The sequence below is a fragment of the Coptis chinensis genome, chromosome 6, assembly GCF_015680905.1.
Source record: "Coptis chinensis isolate HL-2020 chromosome 6, ASM1568090v1, whole genome shotgun sequence".
NCBI lineage: Eukaryota > Viridiplantae > Streptophyta > Magnoliopsida > Ranunculales > Ranunculaceae > Coptis > Coptis chinensis.
Window position 1 is genome coordinate 20,412,540 of NC_141461.1, and position 22,079 is coordinate 20,434,618.

General features: G+C 37.1%; 1 protein-coding gene across 1 annotated transcript; it reads left to right on the forward strand.

The window, feature by feature from the left end:
• The first annotated feature begins 13,558 nt into the window (after positions 1-13,558).
• Positions 13,559-16,980, forward strand: LOC147492022 (uncharacterized). The gene is made up of 4 exons (XM_086567378.1): positions 13,559-14,023; positions 14,125-14,398; positions 14,480-14,606; positions 16,971-16,980. The coding sequence occupies exons 1-4, from the start codon at positions 13,760-13,762 to the stop codon at positions 16,978-16,980; spliced, it is 675 nt and encodes a 224-aa protein (XP_086423504.1). The 5' UTR covers positions 13,559-13,759.
• Positions 16,981-22,079: the final 5,099 nt, after the last annotated feature.

The following is a 22,079-nucleotide window of genomic DNA, read 5'->3' on the forward strand; positions in this document are numbered from 1 at the left end:
CAATATCAAGCATGTGGCATGCGATATCTGGGCTAATTCCAGGCATCTGTTCCACTGACCAAGCAAATATCTTCTTGTTTTTTTTTTAGGAGTGCAATCATCTCTTTTTGTTCATTTTTCGACAGTTCTGCCGATATGAAAGTTGTTTCTCTGCTTGAATTCCTAATCTGCACTTCTAAAAGGCGGTCTATAGTTAGCAGCCCTTCATTTCGTGAACTAGTAGTACAAATATTATGTGGGACTGATTCTGACTTAGACACCTCTTGTGAATTGCTGAGAACTATATTTCCTTGTATATTGGACTGACGATGCTCCTCCAAGACTTTTCCGTGGTAGCTGTGGGAAGCCATTTGGTCGCCCCATACTTTACTAATTTTGTCGAGGGATGGGAACTTTATTGTCTGATGAAAAGTATAGACTACTACACCCATAGTGTGGAGTCAATCCCTTCCTAAGATTGCATTGTAAGGGGATTTGTAATTCATCAAAAGAAATTCAATGTCTACCATCTTATCCATGAGCGTGACTGGTAAAGAGGTCCCACTAGGGCTATTGTCGTTCCATCAAAATCGATTATTGGATTATTTTCTACAACAATCAAATTCTCTGAAAGCTGCATGTTTTTGTAGCAACCTGCAAAAATGACGATAACAAAACTCCCAGTGTCTATCATTACACACTGAACTCGCCATATTCCAATGAAAGCTGAGATGACGATCGCATCATAATGAGGATGATGGACGCCAATTATGTCTTTATCACTAAAACATAAGGGACTGGGTTCGGTAGTTTTTGAATGAATTCCTTCTACAAAATCAATGTTATTGACGTGATTAAATTCACGTAAGAAACCAAACTTGGCTCGCTGCTCATACTTCTGCCTTGTTCGTGAAATGTCATTGATTTTGGCATGGCCAGCTAGTATGACATTGTAGCCAATCATTGCTAAATTTTTCTTCACAGTCTTTGAAAGTAAGAACTCTTATAACTGTCCCTTTTTAGCTAACATCTATATCTTTCCCCTGAGGCATCTGCAATCTTCAGTTTCATGACCAAAATCATTGTGGAAGTGACACCAAAGATTTTTGTCATGTCTAGACTTAGTGTTTTCAGGTAAGGGCATCGGAGAAAAAAGTAAGTTGCGTCCTTTAATCTTCTCATATATCGTTGCATATTTGGCATTTAATGGAGTGAGCTTCATTTCTTCACGAACCGTGTTTGCCTTTTTGTAGTCTGATTTTAGTTGTTGTCCTTCCACAATGTTTTGCTTCTATTTGTCTTTACAATCACTTGAATCTTTACTCCGAAAATATTTGTCTCTTGAGGCTTTTGCTCTAACATCTTCTTCGATGTTAATGCTCCGTTGTGTTCGTGTAAACAAATCGGACTTTGATTATGGGGGGGTCCCATATAAGGGAATAGTAAATTCTATTTTTATTTAAATGAACTCCTTCCTTGAATGCATGAATGATCATTATGTCAGGAACATCAGCAAGCTTTGCTTGCACTTGGCGGAAACAAATTACAAACTTTGCCAGAGTTTCATCTTTTTGCTGCCTTACATTTAGCAAGATGTTGACATCTTTAGGACGTATCCAATTATGCTTAAATAGATCTGTGAACTGATTTGTTAATTCTTGGAATGACGTGATAGAACGAGCTGGCAGGCTGGAGAGCCAACGGAGAGCTTCTCCTTTTAATGTAGACGAGTTTGCATAAGAGAGGGTCATCTCCACGCCAAAGAATTAGTATGCTTTTAAATTCCATAACATAATCATTCGGGTCACCTCTTGTTTCATCAAACTTAGGAAGATCTGGTTGTTGGAATCATTTTTGATGTTTTGCATTTTGTATTATCAAAGAAAATCGCCCAACAACATCTTCGTTTACTACAAGGTTTTTCCATCGAGTTTCAGCCATACCTACATTGCTCATTGTTTTCTTGATAATGTCTTTGATTTGTTGTTCCGTAAATGTTGCTCCTATGGCTTCTTGACTTTCGACTTGATGAGTGACTTCGCTATGTTGCATCTCACAATGTGGTCACCCCCAGTTGTTGCTTACATCTAGATTTCACTGGTTCTTTGGACTGCAGGATCTATGTCGATAACACAAGCTAGGTTGTCGAATTGGGGAGTAGTTTCTTTGGCATGGCTGCGTTCTTGGCTGATCTTCGTTAAATTCTCTGTATTAGTTTGCCACATTCAAACCATGTCTTAGGTTGTGTTGCAATTCGTGCCTAAGGTCATGACCTTGTCGTCTAACCTCGCCTCTTATGGTGGATGTTGTCCACCTTTCTGATCGTCTTGAAGTGCTACGATCATCGTCCGATGATCTTGGTGTATGATGAGAGGTATGATGCTTACCTGATAGTGTGTAGTGTTATTCTTCATCTCTTGTGTTATGACCACTGCTATGCCTATCATCTTTGTTATTTTGAGATCTGGATCACCTCCTCGCATGGGATGAATGTCTACTTGACCTTGAGTGATTTGGATGAATTTTAAGGATAAGTTCTAGTGGACGGAATCTGTCATTATTATCCTGTATTCTGTTATATACGCTCCGATTTTACTCAGATTCAAGGGCTCTTGCCGGTGTGGAAGAAGCAACATCAACATCATCCGTTTTTATTCGCTTCCCTTTGTCTAATTGCTTCTGTAAGTAATTGTTGTGTTCCTTCTCTCTTCTGAACCTTTGACGCAACATTTCTAACGTAACGTCTTCATCCTCTGTCTCCATATTTATTGGATCTACTTCGTTTGCATTTGTAGCTGATAAGAGCCTAAAACTGTAGTTTTAACCCCTTAATAATATTACATTTAGACCAATTATGTGTATAATAAATAAGAGTTAGTACTGTTTACGTGCTTTTGTGTATTTCAGGTCTTGGAGTCAAATATGTGAAGAAACATGTCACTTTTACAAGAGAAAGGAGCAAAGGTTGGTTGCAAAAAGGATTTATGACTAAAGGCCAAGATTCAAGAAGAACAAGCCTTTTTAAAGCCCGGTCAAAGCTAAAAAGTCAAAGTCAACGCGGGCAGAAATAGAGTATAAAAGTCAACAGAACTTCTGTAAGCCGTATCTTTGGAGTCAGACCTCGGAATTGGGCTTATTATATGTCAAAACGACCGGCTCGGAAAGAGCTTTCTAAATGTCTAAGAAATAATCCAATCAGAGGAATAAAAGTGGACGAAAAGACTATTGCAGTAATTTCCAGCAGAGAAACCCATTTTGGACTTAAGTAATTAGGTTTTGAGCTTGATTTAAGGCCCCAAAACATAGCTCCAAAGCCCATGCACGAAATTGTAAACCTAGCCCTCTCTTATATAAAGAGGAGTAAGGCTAAACTCTAGAAAACTAACCCTTCAATTAGTTTTTACTTAGTTAATTATTCAGTACTTAGTTTTTAATATAGTTTTTCATTCTTAGACTCTCTTCCATTAGATTAATAAAGCCAAGTTATTGTTATTATGATGTTTTCTTCTTATTCTTCTATTAATGATAGTCTAATGAATCTTAGCTAAACCTCCATTAGAGGAGTTTGATGAAAACTTGATGTGTTAGTGTAGAACAAGTTGTAGCAATATATTCCACTCTAGAAAGTAGTTAATTCACCATGAGAATGGGTTTAAATTGCCTCACATGCTAATTATTAGTTGATAGAGATTGTCATGAATAATTAGGGATTAAAAAGACCCAACCTTCATGTGAAAACATAAAGATTAGGATTACAACAAATCTATGCTAGCATATTAAGAATAAATCAAGGTGGTATCAAATCCCCCTAATACCTCTCTTCTCATTCACATCTTATAATCAAATTGTCATAGTATAGTTTAGAACAATTTAATTAGTTATTTCACTATATTAGTATAATTTACTTATTGCTCTCGATGATATTATAAAATTGTTAAATTACTGAAACTGTTACGTCTATGAAACTAGGAGTGGAACGAATTCTTTACTCCACCATATCGCAAGATAATCGAGAGTAGAAAACTTTGATCTAGAATAAATCCTTTTTAGTTTTACTTATTCTTAGCATAATTAGTTAAGAGTAGGTAAAACATTAGTTTTTACTTTTATCAAATGGCGCCGCTGCCATCTTCGTTTTGTTAGACTAGTTTCCCATAATGTTTAGAATTCTACCAATATCTCATTTCACCCGCCCACCCGATTGTTTGGTTCTAACTGTGTTGGTTTTTTCTTCAAAAAAAATTTTCTCACCATTGTGCTCAGAGCGCGCCTGCGCCCTCTACACTTTTTCTTTGGAGCACACCCGCCCTTTTGTTACTGGAAATTTTTTTGCGAAAAATACATAGAGTGCGCCCGCGCCCCTTTGGAGAATAACCCAATTTCACAGGTTAGTCGCCTGCTCTCATTTTGTTCAAATTATTTTTACTATTCAGTGTTTTCAACTTCTTAAATACATTGGGATTGCGTATACAAGACGCTATGAATACGCGAAGCAAGGAGTCTTCAAGTACTCTTTCCTTCACTCCTCGTCTTTTCTGTTATAAGATTTTTCATTCTAGCATATCAGGTTTGTTTGATTGTTGTTAGTGGTTTGTATTCATATTGGCCTTAGCCTTGCATGAGATTAAGGTACGGTAAGAGTAAACCATCTTCTGTTATTTATCATAAACGTCAACGCACACGCCTATCTAGAATATCACACACTACACCTGCATTAATGGCTGACGTAACAGAGACTCCTCTCTCTGTCTTTTACAAAGCCCTTAACGATAGCCCTAAGTCTTGCATCGTTCTTGCAGACCCAGTGGGGGATTTTCGAATTCCCCCAAATATATTTAATTTGTTACCGGTTTTTCATGGGTTAGACCACGAGAAGCCTTATCAGCATATGTGTAGGATTGAACAAGTTCTTACCACATTTCATCATCCTACCGTAGGTTCGGAACAAATTAAACTTAGGGTGTTTCCTTTCACCCTAGTCGATAAGGCAGCATCTTGATTAACAGCCCAATCGCCTAATTTTGTGGACTCATGGCCAACCTTGTTCAATTGTTCATGGAACTATTTTACCCACATCTGAAGACAGATGAGATGCTTCAAAAGATTCATTTCTTCGACCAGAATCCTCATGAATCCTTTTCAGAGGCCTGGAATCGTTTCACTGATCTTCTCATCGAGTGTCCACATCATAACCTTGCGAAAGGAACGCTTGTTGGTGCCTTTTTCAAAGGGCTTTTACATCACCATAAAGAGGTTCTTGATATAATGACTGGGGGTAGTTTTCTTAGTAAAGGTGCCTCAGAGGCTTATAGATTTTTAGAAAATCACTCTAAGCGTCAAAATAATTGGAGGGGTAATAACATCCCCCGCTCCAATAATTCTTCTTCCACAGTTAAGGCTGCCAGTATGTTTGAGGTTAAATCTGATCCCGAACTTAGAACTCTAATCGAATCTCTCACAAAAAAGGTCGAAGCCATTTCTATTCAATATAAGCCTTCTCCTGTCATGAACATAAACACTCTTCCATGTAATTTCTGTTACAGCCTTGAGCATACTGACTCCTATTATCCTCTCCTCTATGAACAACCACCCGCACAGCCGGATAATGATTGCTCCATAAATAGCGAATGAACCTAACCCACCTTGGAGACAACACCCCAACTTCAGTTGGAGAAATAATCAACAAGTTACACCTCTGGGGTTTAATAATAAAAATGTTAGGCTAGTGAACAATTACAACCAAGCTCCACCGAGACAAGGACAAGGACAAGGTAATTATAATAATTATAATGCTAATAGAGGTATCGTTCTGATTAATAACAACTATCACAACCCACCCATTAATAATCAACGTGAGATAGTTCCAGTCACACCACCTATGGCCACTATACCTTCCCAACTGGATCGTTTCGAAGCCTACATGTGGGCTAATAATCAGATTTTACAATCCATTAATCACCACATACAACAGTTAACATAAGAGAAAGCCTAACCAAAATATGTGTTTCCAGGTCAAGTTATTCATAATCCTAAAACGCCAAACACAGCCAGCTTTGAAGTAATCGGTAATACTAGTAATGAAAATATAAACGTAAATGAGTTAAATGTCATCACCACTCTCCGTTCTGGCAGAGTGGTTCATAATGACATAACTATGCCCGTTGTTACCCCACCGGTGGTCATTACAACTGAAACTTTACTAGATACCGAAGTAGTAACCAAAGATCCGACTCCTGTAGAGGTACCAGGTAAACCTCAACCCAAGAGAAAAGCGGCCAAGGTTAAAACTCCTATTGATCCATATGCTAAATATAGAGAGAACCCTCCGTTTCCCCAGAGACTAGCCATGTTACACAAGGATACAAATTTTGATGAGATTAGGGAAGTTTTTAAAAATCTAACGATAAACCTACTTTTTCTTGATGCTATTAAAAAGTTACCACAACATGCTAAGTTTCTAAAAGAGTTGTGTACTACTAGACGGAAAACAAATATACCAAAAAACGCCTTTTTAACTTAACAGTTTCCAACTCTATCTGAACATAATGAAATCGTTAAGTACAAAGACCTTGGTCGTCCTACTGTACAATGCACCTTGGGGGATACCCACACGACGACTGTGCTATTAAACCTGGGGGCAAGTATTAACTTACTCCCTTATTATCTATATAAACACATAGGTCTACAAGAGATGCAACCAACTAAAATGACGTTGCAATTAGCTTATCATTCTATTAAGTATCCTAAGGGTGTGGTTGAAAACGTGTTGGTTAAAGTTCAAAATTTTTACTACCCAGCAGACTTCGTTATCCTAGACACAGAAGTCGCTAACGACTATGTTCCTATCATTTTAGGGTGTCTTTTCTTGGTGACTGCTAACGAGCTCATTAACTGCCGCGATGGTTCGATGTCCATGTCCTTTGGCCATCTTTCTGTTGAGGTAAATGTTTTCAAAATGATGAAACAGTTACCCGATACGTCTATAAATGGAGAAGTTAGCATGATTGAGAGCTTAGCTCAAGATTATTTCAACAATACGTTTCCAGAAAATCAAATGCACCAATTCCTTTCCTTCGAAGTTCCGACTTCGACGGTGACTCCTACTTAGAGGAAGTCAACGCCCTTTTTGAGTCTACTCCTATCTTAGATCCCTCTGTAACTCCGTTTTCCGAGTTTGAAGACCTCTTACCTAAACAAGTTTTCACTACTCAAGACGAGGACCCTCCGGAATCCTTTTTACCCATTCCTCCCACCCCTGTGCTTAAACCTCTTCCTGCTGAGTTGAAATATATCCAGCTTGATCTGGATGGTAGTCATCCGGTGATCATATCTTCTTAGTTATCTGCTGATAAATAGGCACGTTTGATTAGGGTGATTAGGGAACATCATTCTGTGATCGGTTGGTCCCTAGACGACATTAAGGGGATTGACCCTAGTGTATGCATGCATCGCATACATTTGGAGAATAATGCGAAGACTTCACGCGAACCTCGGGGTCGCTTGAACCCTGCCACAAAAGAGGTGGTCAGGAAAGAAGTCTTACGGTTACTCGGTGCGGGTATCATATATCCCATCTCCGATAGGGAATGGGTAAGTCCTATTCACGTAGTCCCTAAGAAATCGGGGATTACCGTTATTCGTAATGATGTGAGTGAATATGTTTCCACGTGAGTTCCTATGAAATGGAGGATCTGTATTGATTACAGACGCTTAAACACTATGACACGAAAACATCACTTTCATTTACCTTTTATAGATCAGATACTCGAAAGTCTAGCTGGTCATGCTTATTATTGTTTTTTAGATGGCTACTTTGGCTATTTTCAGATCATTATCGATCCTAACGACCAAGACAAGACTACCTTCACATGTCCTTTTGAAACATATACTTATAAACGGATGCATTTTGGCCTCTGTAATGCTCCTAGTACCTTCCAGCGGTATATGATTCATATCTTTAGTAACATGGTAGAGCACTTTATAGAAGTTTTCATGGATGATTTTTCTATCTATGGAGACTCTTTCAGTGAATGTCTGTCTAATCTTTCCATGGTGTTAACACAGTGTGAGAAAAAAAATCAGGTTTTAAATTGGGAGAAATGTCATTTTATGGTAAAACGAGGAATAGTGCTCGGTCATATTGTTTCAAGTGACGGCATAGAAGTAGATAATGCCAAATTAGATAAAATAGCGTCTCTACCTATACCACGAACTATCCGTGATATTAGAGCCTTTTTAGGCCATGCAGGTTTTTATAGACGTTTTATCAAAGATTTTTCCAAATTAGCTAGGCATTTGACTAATTTGCTTTTAAAAGATGTCATACTTGATTTTAATTATAACTGCAAATAGGCTTTTGAAACTTTAAAAGCTGCTTTAACATCTGTACCAATTATACAACCTCCCGATTGGTCTAAACCTTTCAAGCTTATGTGTGACGCTAGCAATTATGTTGTTGGTGTTGTGTTAGGCCATAAACTAGATGATAAGTCCACCGTTATTTATTATGCTAGTAAGACTTTAAATGATGCTCAACGAAATTACACTACTACGGAAAATGAATTTTTAGTTATGGTTTATGCTTTAGAGAAGTTCCGCCCTTATTTGGTTGGTTCTAAAACCTTAGTCTACACTGACCATGCAGCTCTTAGGTACCTTCTCACCAAGAGGGGTGCTAAACAAAGATTGATCCGCTAGATTCTTCTCCTGCAGGAGTTTACCCTAGAAATTAAGGATAAACGAGGGGTCGAAAATGTAGTTGCCGATCACTTATCTAGACTAACTAATGACTAACCAATGAACGTAAAAGATTTTTTGCCAGAGTTAAGCTATACTACTGGGATGAGCCATACCTTTTTAAGTATTGTGCGGATCAGATTATTCGTTGTTGTATTCCTCAGTGGGAATATAATAAAGTTTTATCCTTCTGCCATGACAAAGAGTGTGGTGGCCATTATAGTGGTATAAAAATGGTAGCTAAAGTTCTGCAATGTTGTTTTTATTGGCTTACCCTTTTTAGAGATGCCCAAGTTCACTGCAAGATGTGTGTTCATTGCCAATAACTTGGGCGTATCATTAAACGTAATATGATGCCTTTAAATCCCATTATGGTAGTAGAAATTTTTGATGTATGGGGCATTGATTTCATGGGTCATTTTCCTATTTCCCACAGTTTTATTTATGTTCTTGTTACCGTGGACTACATTTCCAAATGGATAGAGGCCATGGCTTGCCGTAGCAATGACCATAAGACAGTTGTGTTTTTTGTTAAGGAAATATTTTCTATCATTTTGGCATCCCTAAAACCATCATCAATGATGGCCGAATGCATTTTTGTAATAGAGTTGTTGCTTCTTTCGTTAAGAAGTACAGAGTTATCCATAAGGTGGCTACTCCTTATCATCCACAGATTAGTGGCCAAGTAGAAGTCTCTAATAGTGAAATTAAAAAAATATTAGAAACGACAGTCAATTATGATCGGAAAGATTGGTTTAAGCGTCTAACTGATGCCTTATGGGCATATCGGACAGCTTTCAAAACTCCTATAGGAATGTCTCTTTTTAGACTTGTGTTTGGAAAACCTTGTCACTTGCCGATTGAATTGGAGCACCGTGTTATGTGGGCTATAAAGAGCCTTAACTTCAATTTTGATGAGGCAGGTGTCAAGCGCAAATTACAATTAAATGAGCTTGAAGAAATCCGTAGCGATTCTTATGATCTTGCAAAGGATTGTAAAGCTAACATGAAACGTGTTCATGATAAACAAATTTTGCGTAAAGAGTTTGTGGTTGGTCAAAAGATTTTGCTTTACAACTCTTGTTTACATATGTTCCCTGGAAAATTAAAACCCCGTTGGTCTGGTCCTTTTCTGGTTACTGAAGTCACCCCTTACGAGGCAATCACCTTGGTAAATTCCAAGGACAATAGTACCTTTCAAGTTAATGATCAACAATTAAAACACTTTTACGAGTTAATGTCCCCAGATGTGGAGGATGTCCTTTTACAGTACTCTATCTATAAGGACTGGCCTTTGATGTTTGGTGTACTTCCTTTCATTTTCATATATTGGTGAGTGCACCATTAAGGTAACCGGGCCCTCCTTTAGAGTGTGTGGCTGTAAGTACTGGATCCTAAGTCCACGTTTAACATAATTCATGCTTTCTACTCTTGCATATTTTCTCAATTTTTAAGTAATGTTTCTCTATGGAGTGATTTATGTCTTTATTGTTTTATTGTTTTCCTTTATATTAAACTTATTGATAAAAAACTAAACAATAAATATTAAAACCCTATAAACAGTAATCTAGCAAGCCTCGGGAATCTGACTTTAAAAGACCCACATTTTTAAAACAAATTTTCTAAACTATGTTTTCAAAAATTTGTTTGGGGGTGGGGTGTTTGGTCTTTCCTTTCTTGATCGCTCAACTTCCTATTCTTTTGTTTATGCCGTTTAGTCGTATTTTGATTCGGGTTGATACTATCTATGAATTTAGATTTCTTATGATCATATAACTTATGTCATTTACGCATTTTGAGGCATTTTCTATCTTTTTATATGTCAACCACGGTTAGATTTAAGTTTTCTATAAATCATTGGATTGTACTTTCTCTGTTGATCGTTCTCATAGCTCATTCGCCAAAATCGGACCGTTAACGAATCGAGAATTTTAGTTTTAATTTTATGAGGCATAGGATAGTATAGGTATTTTAGAACTTGTTTTGGACTTGGGCCCAAAAAGTTTTACCCTACGTACGCACGTATCTCGCACGTGATTTCTAAAATCTAAACAGAGAGAGAAAAACCCTTTGCGAGTTCTTCTTCTCCGCCTCCAAAAAATCGACCAAAATAAATAAATAATTAAATAAAACAACCACTGCGACCTAACCTCCACCCACTCCATTTTCGATAGATTTAAAAACTCTTCCCTACCTTACATTCACCCCAAATTTAAAACCCAATGGCTCCTCCCTTACCAAAGATTCTTCCGTAACAAGCTTTTACCCAAACACAATTCTCCCCCTTTTACGGTGCCGAAATGGTTATTAGGAAGTGCATAGTTTGTGGTATTCTCAGGAGGTTTTTTATCATACTGATTTGGTGTATGAATTTTATAAAAAGAGGGAGATTGATGGTGGTCGGGTTTTTGTTAAAGTGAATGGTAGCCGGAGGGAGTTGACGACAGAAGTTTTGTCTGAGATTACTGGCATTGACCGAAGACCCATTGTACTCACAATGCAGGAATCTTAGCTTGGTGGAATCAGTCCTTTGATGAAGGAAACTGTCTTGGAAGGAGTTTACAATCCGAACTCGCAATGTGTTCATCAGACGTCTCTGAGACGGAACCAGCTGGCTATGGCTCAATGGGTTGGTAGAAATATGATTGCCACCACGGAAGCCAATGACATCAATTTAAGCTATATGCATGTTCTCTAGACCCTTCAGAACAGGAGGTATGGGTTCTACATCCTTGAATTTTTATTAAATGAGATTAAGGTTGTTGATAAGTCAACCGCACCATTCCTTACTTTGATTACAAAGGTTATGATGTATTGGGGAGGCGTTCCGAAGTCTGGCAAGATTAATTTGAAGTTGCATGAAAATGCACGTATCTATCGAGAATGTATTAAGCGGGATTGGAATTTGCCGGAAGCTAGGTGTTTTGAGACGGCACCGGATGAGGAAGATGAGGAAGACTCGACGTGTTTTTATGTGGATGCTTTGGAAATGGTTACTACGGATGTAGCCCGCATCTTGTTTCTTCACCGTGGCCTGTGAACTCTCCATACTCAGTATGAGACGATTCGTACATACCAACATTCTCTGAATGACCTATGTGAGGCTATTCAAACTCGGCAGGGTACCGTTCTCAGTAACCAAGTGAAGCTGCAGCAGAATATTGAATTGCTTAGTGATAGTCACCAGGACATCCAGCAGAACATGGAGACTCTCGTCTAGAGCAATACGGAGAGTTAGGAAGCCATGGATGCTTTTATGGAGCTACAATGCACCTTTCAAATAGAAGTTCTACGACGATTGCCACCTCATGAGGCTTCTTCTTCCGCTGACTCTGACAGGCATGAGCGTCGTAGACGTAGGACGGATGGCTCTGGCCCATCCTCATCTCGTGGCTAGTTGTTGTTTAGATTATTGTTATTAGGAAATTTCCCTATTTTTAGTAGAATAATTTTTATTTTGAGTTGTTAGTTAGTAGTTAATATTGAATTCTATATTTGGTTGCTATTTGAATGTCGAGTTAATTTAATTTTTGTCTGAGAATGCTTTCTATTTTTCATGAATCCCACCTTCCCAACTTGTTTGGGGGTGGTATTATTTGTTTAGCATTGTATTTTTCCATATCCACTTGTTTTTGGAAGTTAAAATTGCAAGGTTGTGAGAATATGGGTTATGTGAGCATGTTGCTAATGTGGTATAGCAATAATGAGCTACTCTTGGGTTGTACAACCTCAAGAGTTAGAAATTGGATGATTGCTGTTTTTATTTCCAGCCTAAAACTATTGGTTTGATTTTGGAGTTTGCACTTTATCTGTTTCTATTTTTTGGATTTAGAAATTTTCTTTTTCCATCATTCTGCCTTAACAATTTGGGCAGGTTGTGGAACTTAGATTAAGAAACTAGTCCTCTATAAATACATGATTAGCTCTAAGCTTCACTTTCACCTCTAAACTTCATAACACAAACAACACTCGAGCGCATTCGCACCCAACAACCTGGAACGCAGTGTCAAAGTTGAGCACGCCTACGCCCTTCCAAAGGCAATTCTAAGCTTGCCCGCGCCCTTACCTTAACAAGACCTCCAGTTTTGATTTTTTTTTTCCTCTAGGGTGATCTGAGGATACTTCTGGGAGTTCAAGAGTGTGTTTGGTTGCTATGAAATCACCTCGAATCATACCGGAGTAGTACTTCAAAGATTAGTTCGAGAGTGACACCTATGGGTCTTGGTTCCGCGACTTGATTATACAAGAAGGATGGTAGCCTCTAATGTTATGTTATGATAAACTATATTCTCTTGCACTTACAGCTTACTTCTATGATCATTGTAAGTTCTTTTATCGACTGGATGGGGCACAAGTGTTCTCTGTCACCATTGGTGATGAAACAATGGACTTAACCAAGTTCTTATTGGCCTTTGCTATTGGAATTTCTATGCCTACTGAAATCCAAAACTCATTGGGCTATTTGGTTGATAATATGTATATCTACAACTATGAGTTTTTGCATGAGACCTATGGGGCAGGGATTTTTCGTGTAGAGGACCAAGGGCAATATAACGTAGCCCTTGGTAGCTTGTCCCTTAACATGGGCATTGTTATGTTCTTTATCATGCTAAATATCTTAAGAGAATGGCGTTTTTCTTCTGCAAATGACACCACTTGTGACGTTTTCCTTGTTTTAGCTGAGGGACGTATGCTCTATGACCTTCCCCAAACCTTAGAGCATCTTTAGCAAAGCAACCAAAAAAACACCAAGCAACTTTAAGAGCAACATCAAAAAAACACCAAACAACTACGCGGTTTTGCCAAAACCGCACCATATAGGCCACGGGGTTTTGCCAAAACCGCACCACTAAAGCCCAACTGACAGGCCCAAGCCCACGCGGTTTTGGCAAAACCGCGCGGTGTTCTCAAAGCCGCGTGCTACTTCTATATATACAGCTCCAAAGCCGCGCGGTTCAGTCACTTTCACCTCTTCTCACAATTATAAAATCCTCTCTTTAGTTAAAAAAAAAAAAAAAACCTACCTAAACTCTTAAAATTTGATATGGATCCTTTTGAACCTTTCAACAGTGATGATTGGCAGTACACAGACGACATTGGCGATGAGGAAGTAGAATACGGTGGGGGAGAAGACAGTGGGGAAGAAGAACCCGAGGATGTCGCGCCGGCTGATAGACATCCCTATGTACTGGAGTATCAGATGAACGACTTTGATTGGCAATTTGCACCTGGAGAAGCACTTGATATGGAAGTTGTGTCTTCTACACGTGATACAAAACACGTGTCGAGTGCAGTGGATAATACTCAGGTAATTAATTAGTTTTGATTAAATATTTTGAATATTAATTAGTTGAGTTAGACCAATTAATTATTTATCTTATACCCATTATTTTTTTTTTATAATATCAGCATGTTGTTGACTACCGAGTTAGATCGGCTTTACTTGGTGTTAGAGAGTGGTGGAAGGTTATTAGGAGTTTGGATGAGTTTGTACATATTAGAGATAGTATTTTTTATACACCTTTGGGTATTTTGATTGATACGGATTATGAGAAGGCTGATTGGGCAGTGGTCATAGCTTTAGTAGAAAGATGGTGGAGTAGAGCTCATACATTTCATTTTCCTTGTGCGGAGTTAGGGTTCACACCACTAGACTTCACTATGATTTCTGGGTTGAGTATCGGTATAGGCCAACCGATACCTTTTCATACAAATTATGAGAATATGGATAGTATGCTTATGAGTTTCCCTCGTTTGGGTGCAGATGCTTATGATTCTTCTGGGGTTAAGCTATCTCATATTAAGATTGCATATATGGAACTCCTCTTGCATCCTGATACACGAGCGGAGTTAGCTTTGACTGTTCTACCGGGTAGTGAGGGTGCTGATCAGTATGTTAAGGCTTTTTTTATATTTTTTATTGGGCATGTTTTGTTTCCCAATGGTCATTCTACGGTACGACTGGGATATTATGTTTATGTATCTGATTTGCATACTATGAGAGATTATGACCTGGGTAGCTCAGTATATGCCATATTGATATCGGCATTAGATAAAGCTTCAAAGACATTCGAAGTAGAAGTCCTCGATTTGTGGACTCACTCCGCGGGACTTTTAGAGATTTGGTTTTACGAGTACTTTCGATGTCTTTGTCCTAACATAGACATGATTGCCGATACTAAGCCCTAGATTTGCTAGTTGGTCGTATCCTCACTTGACTCGTAATGCAGGGCGATTAAGAATAATATCCGTATGGCTCGTGCTCGATTGATATTAGATCATTGTCATCTATCGAGTGGAGACCTTGGTGTTTGTCTATCGCCTTTGACGATCCAAATTGATGCGATGCTTATGTGTTGTCACGCCACGAGAGTTATTTTTGTCGCGATGTGACTCGCCGTTTGGTATTGTGGGCGGCAGATGTTGGAGGTAGATGACTAGACGCTTATGGAGTTCCATGTGCTCCCATGCCAGATGTTAGTGATGCAAAGTCGTGGGTAAAATTCAAGTTCATGAAGTTCATGCCGATGGGTGGTCCTTGGCAAGATGCATCTTCTTTGTTGTTGAAAGCGCATCACGATCAAGATTATAGATGGTGGAACCGTGTCTCCATGGGTCCATTGTTGCCTCCCCTCGTTGGTCGGGCTAGCAACTTCGAAGTTTGTGGGCCTGGAAGGGATGAGACGCGTGAGCTACATATTCCTCATCCGCCACAGCCTGTTTACAACCCACAACCTCTGAATGCATATCAGCCAGCTCCTGTGTCTGCCAGTATTCCTCAGATGTTTGCCGTGTGTGGACCTGATGGGAAGCCTACTTATATTTCCATTCCTGAGGTGCCTCATGCTCGTTTCTCTGAGTTAGAGCTGCAGATTGATCAGTATACCATGGTGAGTTTAATTGTTTTATTTATCTTCTTCATTATATATATAATATGTACTTACACTGTATTTTCTTGGATTTTCAAGCTGAGGTCCGGGAAAGATATGAGAACCAGGTTCTTATGTTTGATGGGATGAGGACTGCCCTGTATCATTATAGCCAAGAAAGAGAGGAGGCATATTCTCAGACATATCGCCAATCCCCAGTCATGCGTGATGACGACTTCGAAAGCGTATGAGGATATACAGCAAGTGTACACGCAGCAATATCAGGGATATGAGGAACTTCAGGCTGAAGTAGTTAACCTCCGTCGCGCATTGAGAAGATCATCGATCTCGATTAGGAACTTAGAGGAGCAAATTTAACGTCCAAATAGAGAGGGAGAGGGATCGAGTGGTAAGGGGCGTAAGAAGAGAGCTCAATAAATTTGATGTAATATGATAGGTTTTGGATTATTTTGGATATTATATGATTATATCATAATCATAGATTTTGACCGCATAATCATAATCATAGGTTTTAATTTCTTTAATTTTTTCGATTTTGAATTACAATTCTTAATTTCTTCAATTGCACAATTGTTAATTTCTTAACTTCTATGCACAACTCATAATTTTTCAAGTTCTATGCACCACAGTTCTAATTTTCAGAAAAAAACGCATGCGGTTTTGGCAAAACCGCGCCCATGGAAGCCCAAGCCCACGCGGTTTTGCCAAAACCGCGCAATAGAAGCCCATTTAGCAGCCCAAGCCCACGCAGTGTTGCCAAAACCGCGATAAGTGATTTGATACAGCACCAAACCTGGAACCAAATATTGTTTGGTTTGGTGTTTTCATCAACATGTAGTTCTCCTGAAGTTGAAAAAACACCAAATTCTTGGTGCTAGGTTGATATCATTGCTAAAGATGCTCTTAGTGTCCAATTTAGCACGAGCCCATTGTATGAGGCATAAGTACCTTCTTATGCCTATCTTGGTTTGCCGCATAATGCTATGTTTTTTTCCTAAGTTATGTACCCGTTTCACAGATTGTGTTGGGGTTGACATTGTGAGACCCACCAATTACATTATACGCTCATTCCGTGCAATGACTTGGCCGGGGTGGAGGCTACAACCTAATTGGGTTGCCCCTTACACCCTATCCGACCAAGTGGCACTTAACAGGTTACCAAAGGTAGATGATAAATGGCGTAAGGCCTGGCAAATTGTCATGGCGTGGTAGGATGCAAAGGAGCCTCACTTCTTCATAGAAGAGGAGGAAAACGCTTCATTGAGGGATATGAGGTAAGTTTTACTTTCTTTGTTTGTTAGTGTCTGCTTACATTCCAAGCAATTTAAATTTTGTTATTCAGTATGTTCTAAATTTGTTTTACAGGTATTCTTAAATTTTCACGCATTTCCATGGTATTTTCTATCCTTTTATTTCTATACTTTGAGGACAAAGCATGTTTTTATTTGGTGTCATAGAAACACGCGTAATTTAAGGCACCTATTAGGATATATATATATATATATATATATATATATATATATATATATATATATATATATATATATATATATATATATATATATATATAGGTGATAAAGGGCGGGCGAATGGGCTAGCCAGCCCTCAAAAACCATAAAAGCCCTCATGATTGAGGGCCGGGTCAGCCCGCCCCTATTTGATGTTGAGGGCCGGGTCGAGTAGGGTCAAGCATGAAAACTCAAGCCCTTAACCCGCCCCTCGACCCTCATTTTTTAGGGCCAAATGAGGGCCGGGTCTAATTATACTTCACTAGTTTACTATTTTTTTTTTTTTTTTTTTTTTTTTTTTTTTTTAATTGACTTAATGATATATATATAAGTATACAAAACTAATTCTTATGTCTTTAGAAGAAAAAAAAAATAGATAGAGATGGTGGAAGAGATGATATTCTTAAAACATCTATATTTTTCATACTTAACTATGTTGTTAGATTAGATTTGGTTTTATATATGACTTATATACATATCATTAAATCAATTACAAAAGCGCATATGTTATATTATGTTATAATTTATCTCCTATTGAAAACTAATTTAATGATTTTTTTATACAATTTAGATAATTATAGTATAATATATAAATATAATATAAAATAACAAGAAAATGTGGTTTTCTTTTAGGGTTTACACAAATATATAGTATAATACATAAATTATCACCCCTATTTTGGGTTTACACAAAATAATCATAGTTCACTTTTCTTTTTACATTTGACCTCTTTTACTCAAATTACAAAATACCCCATATGATATGTGGTAAACTACCATTATTAAACATCATTTGTAGTGAAAATATTTAGTTAAAACAGGGATAATTGTGGTACCGTACATATATAATGTAAAAAAATAAAATATATCTTATCGGAAAAAAAATAGTGAGGGCCAAGTGAGGGCTTGGTAGGGCCAAATCTTGGGGCGGGCCTATGCTCCGAACCCTAGACCCTAGCCCCACCCTAACAAGCATGAGGGTTGGAAGCCCCGCCCCTCAAATATGTGAGGGCCAACTTTTGAGGGTTTTGACGCACATTTTTGAGGGCCGGGTTGAGGGCCTGAGGGCCAAATTATCACCCCTAGTAAAATATATATACATTTTAAGGGCCATATATATATATATATATATATATATATATATATATATATATATATATATATATATATATATATATATATTATATATATTGTTAGTAAAAATATAAAATATAAATAATAAATATTTATACTATGCACTTAGGAATATTGGTATTGTTTCTTTCTCCATGATGATATTAATCTACAAGTTTCACATTAGCTCTTAAATTAAAATAGTTTTTAGAAATTTAGGTTAATATGTAGGTAATAATCATTGCATCTTTTCATAAATATATTGCATGAGCATCTATATATGTTTGTATTGGCAGTAAGTTTCTGAAATCTAGGCTAGAGTACTTATTCTATAAATCTTGTGAGAATATAGCCTAAAGTCTTATATGAGTGAAATAATATTTGAAAAATGACACAAGGAAAAGTAAATTCGAATAGATAAATCACACGCCCACTTGCTTGATCACTATACCATATCCTTAAGCGAGAATTTAGGCCTTTTTTGGATTGATATAGCCAGAAATTCAAACTCATGTGAAATTATTTTTCGCTAGTCACCCATCTGAGCCCTTTTTTAGCCTTTTCATAAACCAAAATCATTTACCCTTTTACAAAACAAAATAAAAATAAAATCAGCCTACCCATTTTTGAATGAGTCTGAGAATAAAGATAAAATAAAGAAAAGAAAAAAGAAATACATGTGGATCACCAAAAATTTGTTAGTTGCTTCAAATAAGAAAAGAAAATAAAGTTTCCATAAAAAAAAAAAAAAAAAAAAAAAATCAAATAAAAAGATAGAACTCCAAAAACATAATCAAAGGAGTCAAAAGCCAAAAGAAAAAGGAAAAAATGGCTAAGGATGGAAACAAAGTGTAGAAGCAAAGTAAAACAAGGTTTTCTCTAGTTACATATTTTGAAGACTATTATCTCAAACTTGTCCTTTTTGAATATCCATTTCCTTCATTATTAAACTATCACCTAATCCCCATAACACCTAATAAAGACTTCTAGCTTAATTAGGAATAGGTTAGTGTGATAGTAAGTGGTAGATGTGTTTGATCGACTTCGGCTTCCTTGTATGTCATTAAGATTGTAAGGTAAAGTGTGTTACACTGTGCACTAGAGTGAGCGAAACTTGAGTGGAAAAATCAGAGTGTTTTTGTCTTGACATATATGTGAGGACCTACTTAAGGACGCTATTCCAAAATTTCATAAATGGACCTATTATTGCATTTCATAGCATAGTTCATTATATATGTATTTATCCGTAGATGATTAATTATTATGCACGTATTAGCTTAGATTTCGAATTGATTATTCTGTATTCATTGCTAGTGAGATGTATAGATATCTGAGAATAAATTAGAAAACAATAATTTTTATTTCTTAGTCGTTGTAGTATAGATGAAGTTTGTGAGTACCTTCTCTGGAAAACTCTCACGAGGCTATAACTCATCCACTAGGGAATTCCTAGTGGTTTAAGGCCTTATTGCATATGGTAAATGCAATCGCACTCGGCGAAACGAGATTAGTTAGAACTCCTTTTTTGGTCACTTATTTTAATTTATCATATTTGCTTGAGGACAAGCAAAATGTTGTTTAGGGGTGGTTTTAATAATATTACATTTAAACCGATTATGTGTATAATAAATAAGAGTTAGTACTGTTTACGTGCTTTTGTGTATTTCAGGTCTTAGAGTCAAATATGTGAAAAAATATGTCACTTTTGCAAGAGAAAGAAGCAAAAGTTGGTTGCTAAGAAGTTATATGACTAAAGGCCAAGATTCAAGGAGAAAAAACCTTTTTAAAGCCCGGTCAAAGCTGAAAAGTCAAAGTCAACGCGAGCAGAAATATAGAATAAAAGTCAACAGAACTTCCGCAGGCTGTATCTTTGGACTCAGACCTTGGAATTGGGCCTATTATATGTCAAAACGACCAGCCTCGGAAAGATCGTTCTAATGGTATAGGAAATGATACAATCAGAGTAAAAGTGGACAAAAAAATTGTTGCAGTAATTTCCAACAAAGAAACCCTTTTTAGATTTAAGTAATTAGGTTTTGAGCTTGATTTAAGGCCCCAAAACATAGCTCCAAAGCCCATGCACGAAATTGTAAACCTAGTCCTCTCTTATATAAAGAGGAGTAAGGCTAAACTCTAGAAAACTAACCCTTCAATTAGTTTTTACGTAGTTAATTATTCAGTACTTAGTTTTTCATTCTTAGACTCTCTTCCATTAGATTAATAAAGCCAAGTTATTGTTATTATGATGTCTTCTTCTTATTCTTCTATTAATGATAATCTAATGAATCTTAGCTAAACCTCCATTAGAGGTGAAGCTTTGATGAAGACTTGATGTGTTAGTGTAGAACAAGTTGTAGCAATATATTCCACTCTAGAAGGTAGTTAATTCACCATGAGAATGGGTTTAAATTGTCTCTCATGTTAATTATTAGTTGGTAGAGATTGACATGAATAATTATAGATTAAAAAGACCCAACCTTCATGTGAAAACATAAAGATTAGGATTACAACAAATCTATGCTAGCATATCAAGAATAAATAAAGGTGGAATCAAATCCCTCTAATATCTCTCTTCTCATTCACATCTTATAATCAAATTGTCATAGTATAGTTTAGAACAATTTAATTAGTTATTTCACCATATTAGTATAATTTATTTATTACTCTCGTTGATATTATAGAATTGTTAAATTAGTGAAACTTTTACGTCTATGAAACTAGGAGTGGAACGAATTCTTTATTCCACCATATCGCCAGTGGCGGAGCCAGGGGGCCACCCTCACTTTCCAGTTTCCACCCAAAAAAAATACTATTTGTCCAGTCATTTATTATTCCCTCATAGCCAAAACCCAAGCAAATAGGAAAGGAAAAAAAAAAAAAAGCAAATCAAACCCAGCCCAAAAACCCACTGACCCCTTACGACTTATGTACTCTTTGTCTCTCCCAAAAATAATAAATTAAAAGTAGAAACCCCAAATATTAACCTCACACTGCACACTCTCTCTCTTATTTAAAATAAAAAATAAATAAATAAAAACCAAAAACTATTCACATACTCTCTCTTTTGGTGACTCGGTCTCTCACTCTCTTCTTCACGCACTCTCTCTTTTGGTGACTTAATCTCTCACTCTTGAGGACGCCGTGGTAAGTTTTTAAAAAAAAAAATCTAAACTATTGTTTTTTTTTTTTGGTATTTTGTAGGTTTAAACTTGATGTTTATTTCTCTTGAAATTTAAAGTAATAGATTGCATTGATTAATTGCTACTTAAGTATTGTTTAAACAACTATGTTAAAGTATTTGATCAAAGAAAAGTCATTGCTAACTCAACCAATGCTGAACTCATAAGATGTTAGTAATGCTGAAATAAGATCCTCCTCAAAACGAAGTCACCAAGAAACTGAAGATGGTAGTTGAAATATTAGTTAAAAGAAATAATGAATTTTGTGATTGGGCTTGAAATATTAGTTTAAAAAAAAATGTATGCCTAGTTGTAGTGGCTCACCCTCACTTAATTTTCTGGCTCCGCCACTACATATCGCAAGATAATCGAGAGTAGAAAACTTTGATCTAGAATAAATCCTTTTTAGTTTTACTTATTCTTAGCATAATTAGTTAAGAGTAGGTAAAACATTAGTTTTTACTTTTATCAGTAGCAACTAGATCTTGAGGATGAGATGTTGGAGCATGTTGTCGTGTACGCCTAGATCTGTTCTGTCGTGGCACTTGGAGATGTGAAGGTTGAGCTTGCAGATCTGGGTGGCTAGTTGATCCATCACGGCTTGATTAATTGGAACTTTAGGATTAGGTATGTCATTTTCTTCTTATTGTTGTGTTCTTGCATTCTTGCTCACT

Excerpts from the sequence above, each read along its gene's own strand:
- LOC147492022 (XM_086567378.1), top strand. The coding sequence starts at position 13,760 with ATGGATCCTTTTGAACCTTTCAACAGTGATGATTGGCAGTACACAGAC. Across the intron at positions 14,024-14,124 it reads GTGCAGTGGATAATACTCAG|CATGTTGTTGACTACCGAGT; the intron begins GTAATTAATTAG and ends TTATAATATCAG. Across the intron at positions 14,399-14,479 it reads GATTTCTGGGTTGAGTATCG|ATGCTTATGATTCTTCTGGG; the intron begins GTATAGGCCAAC and ends GTTTGGGTGCAG.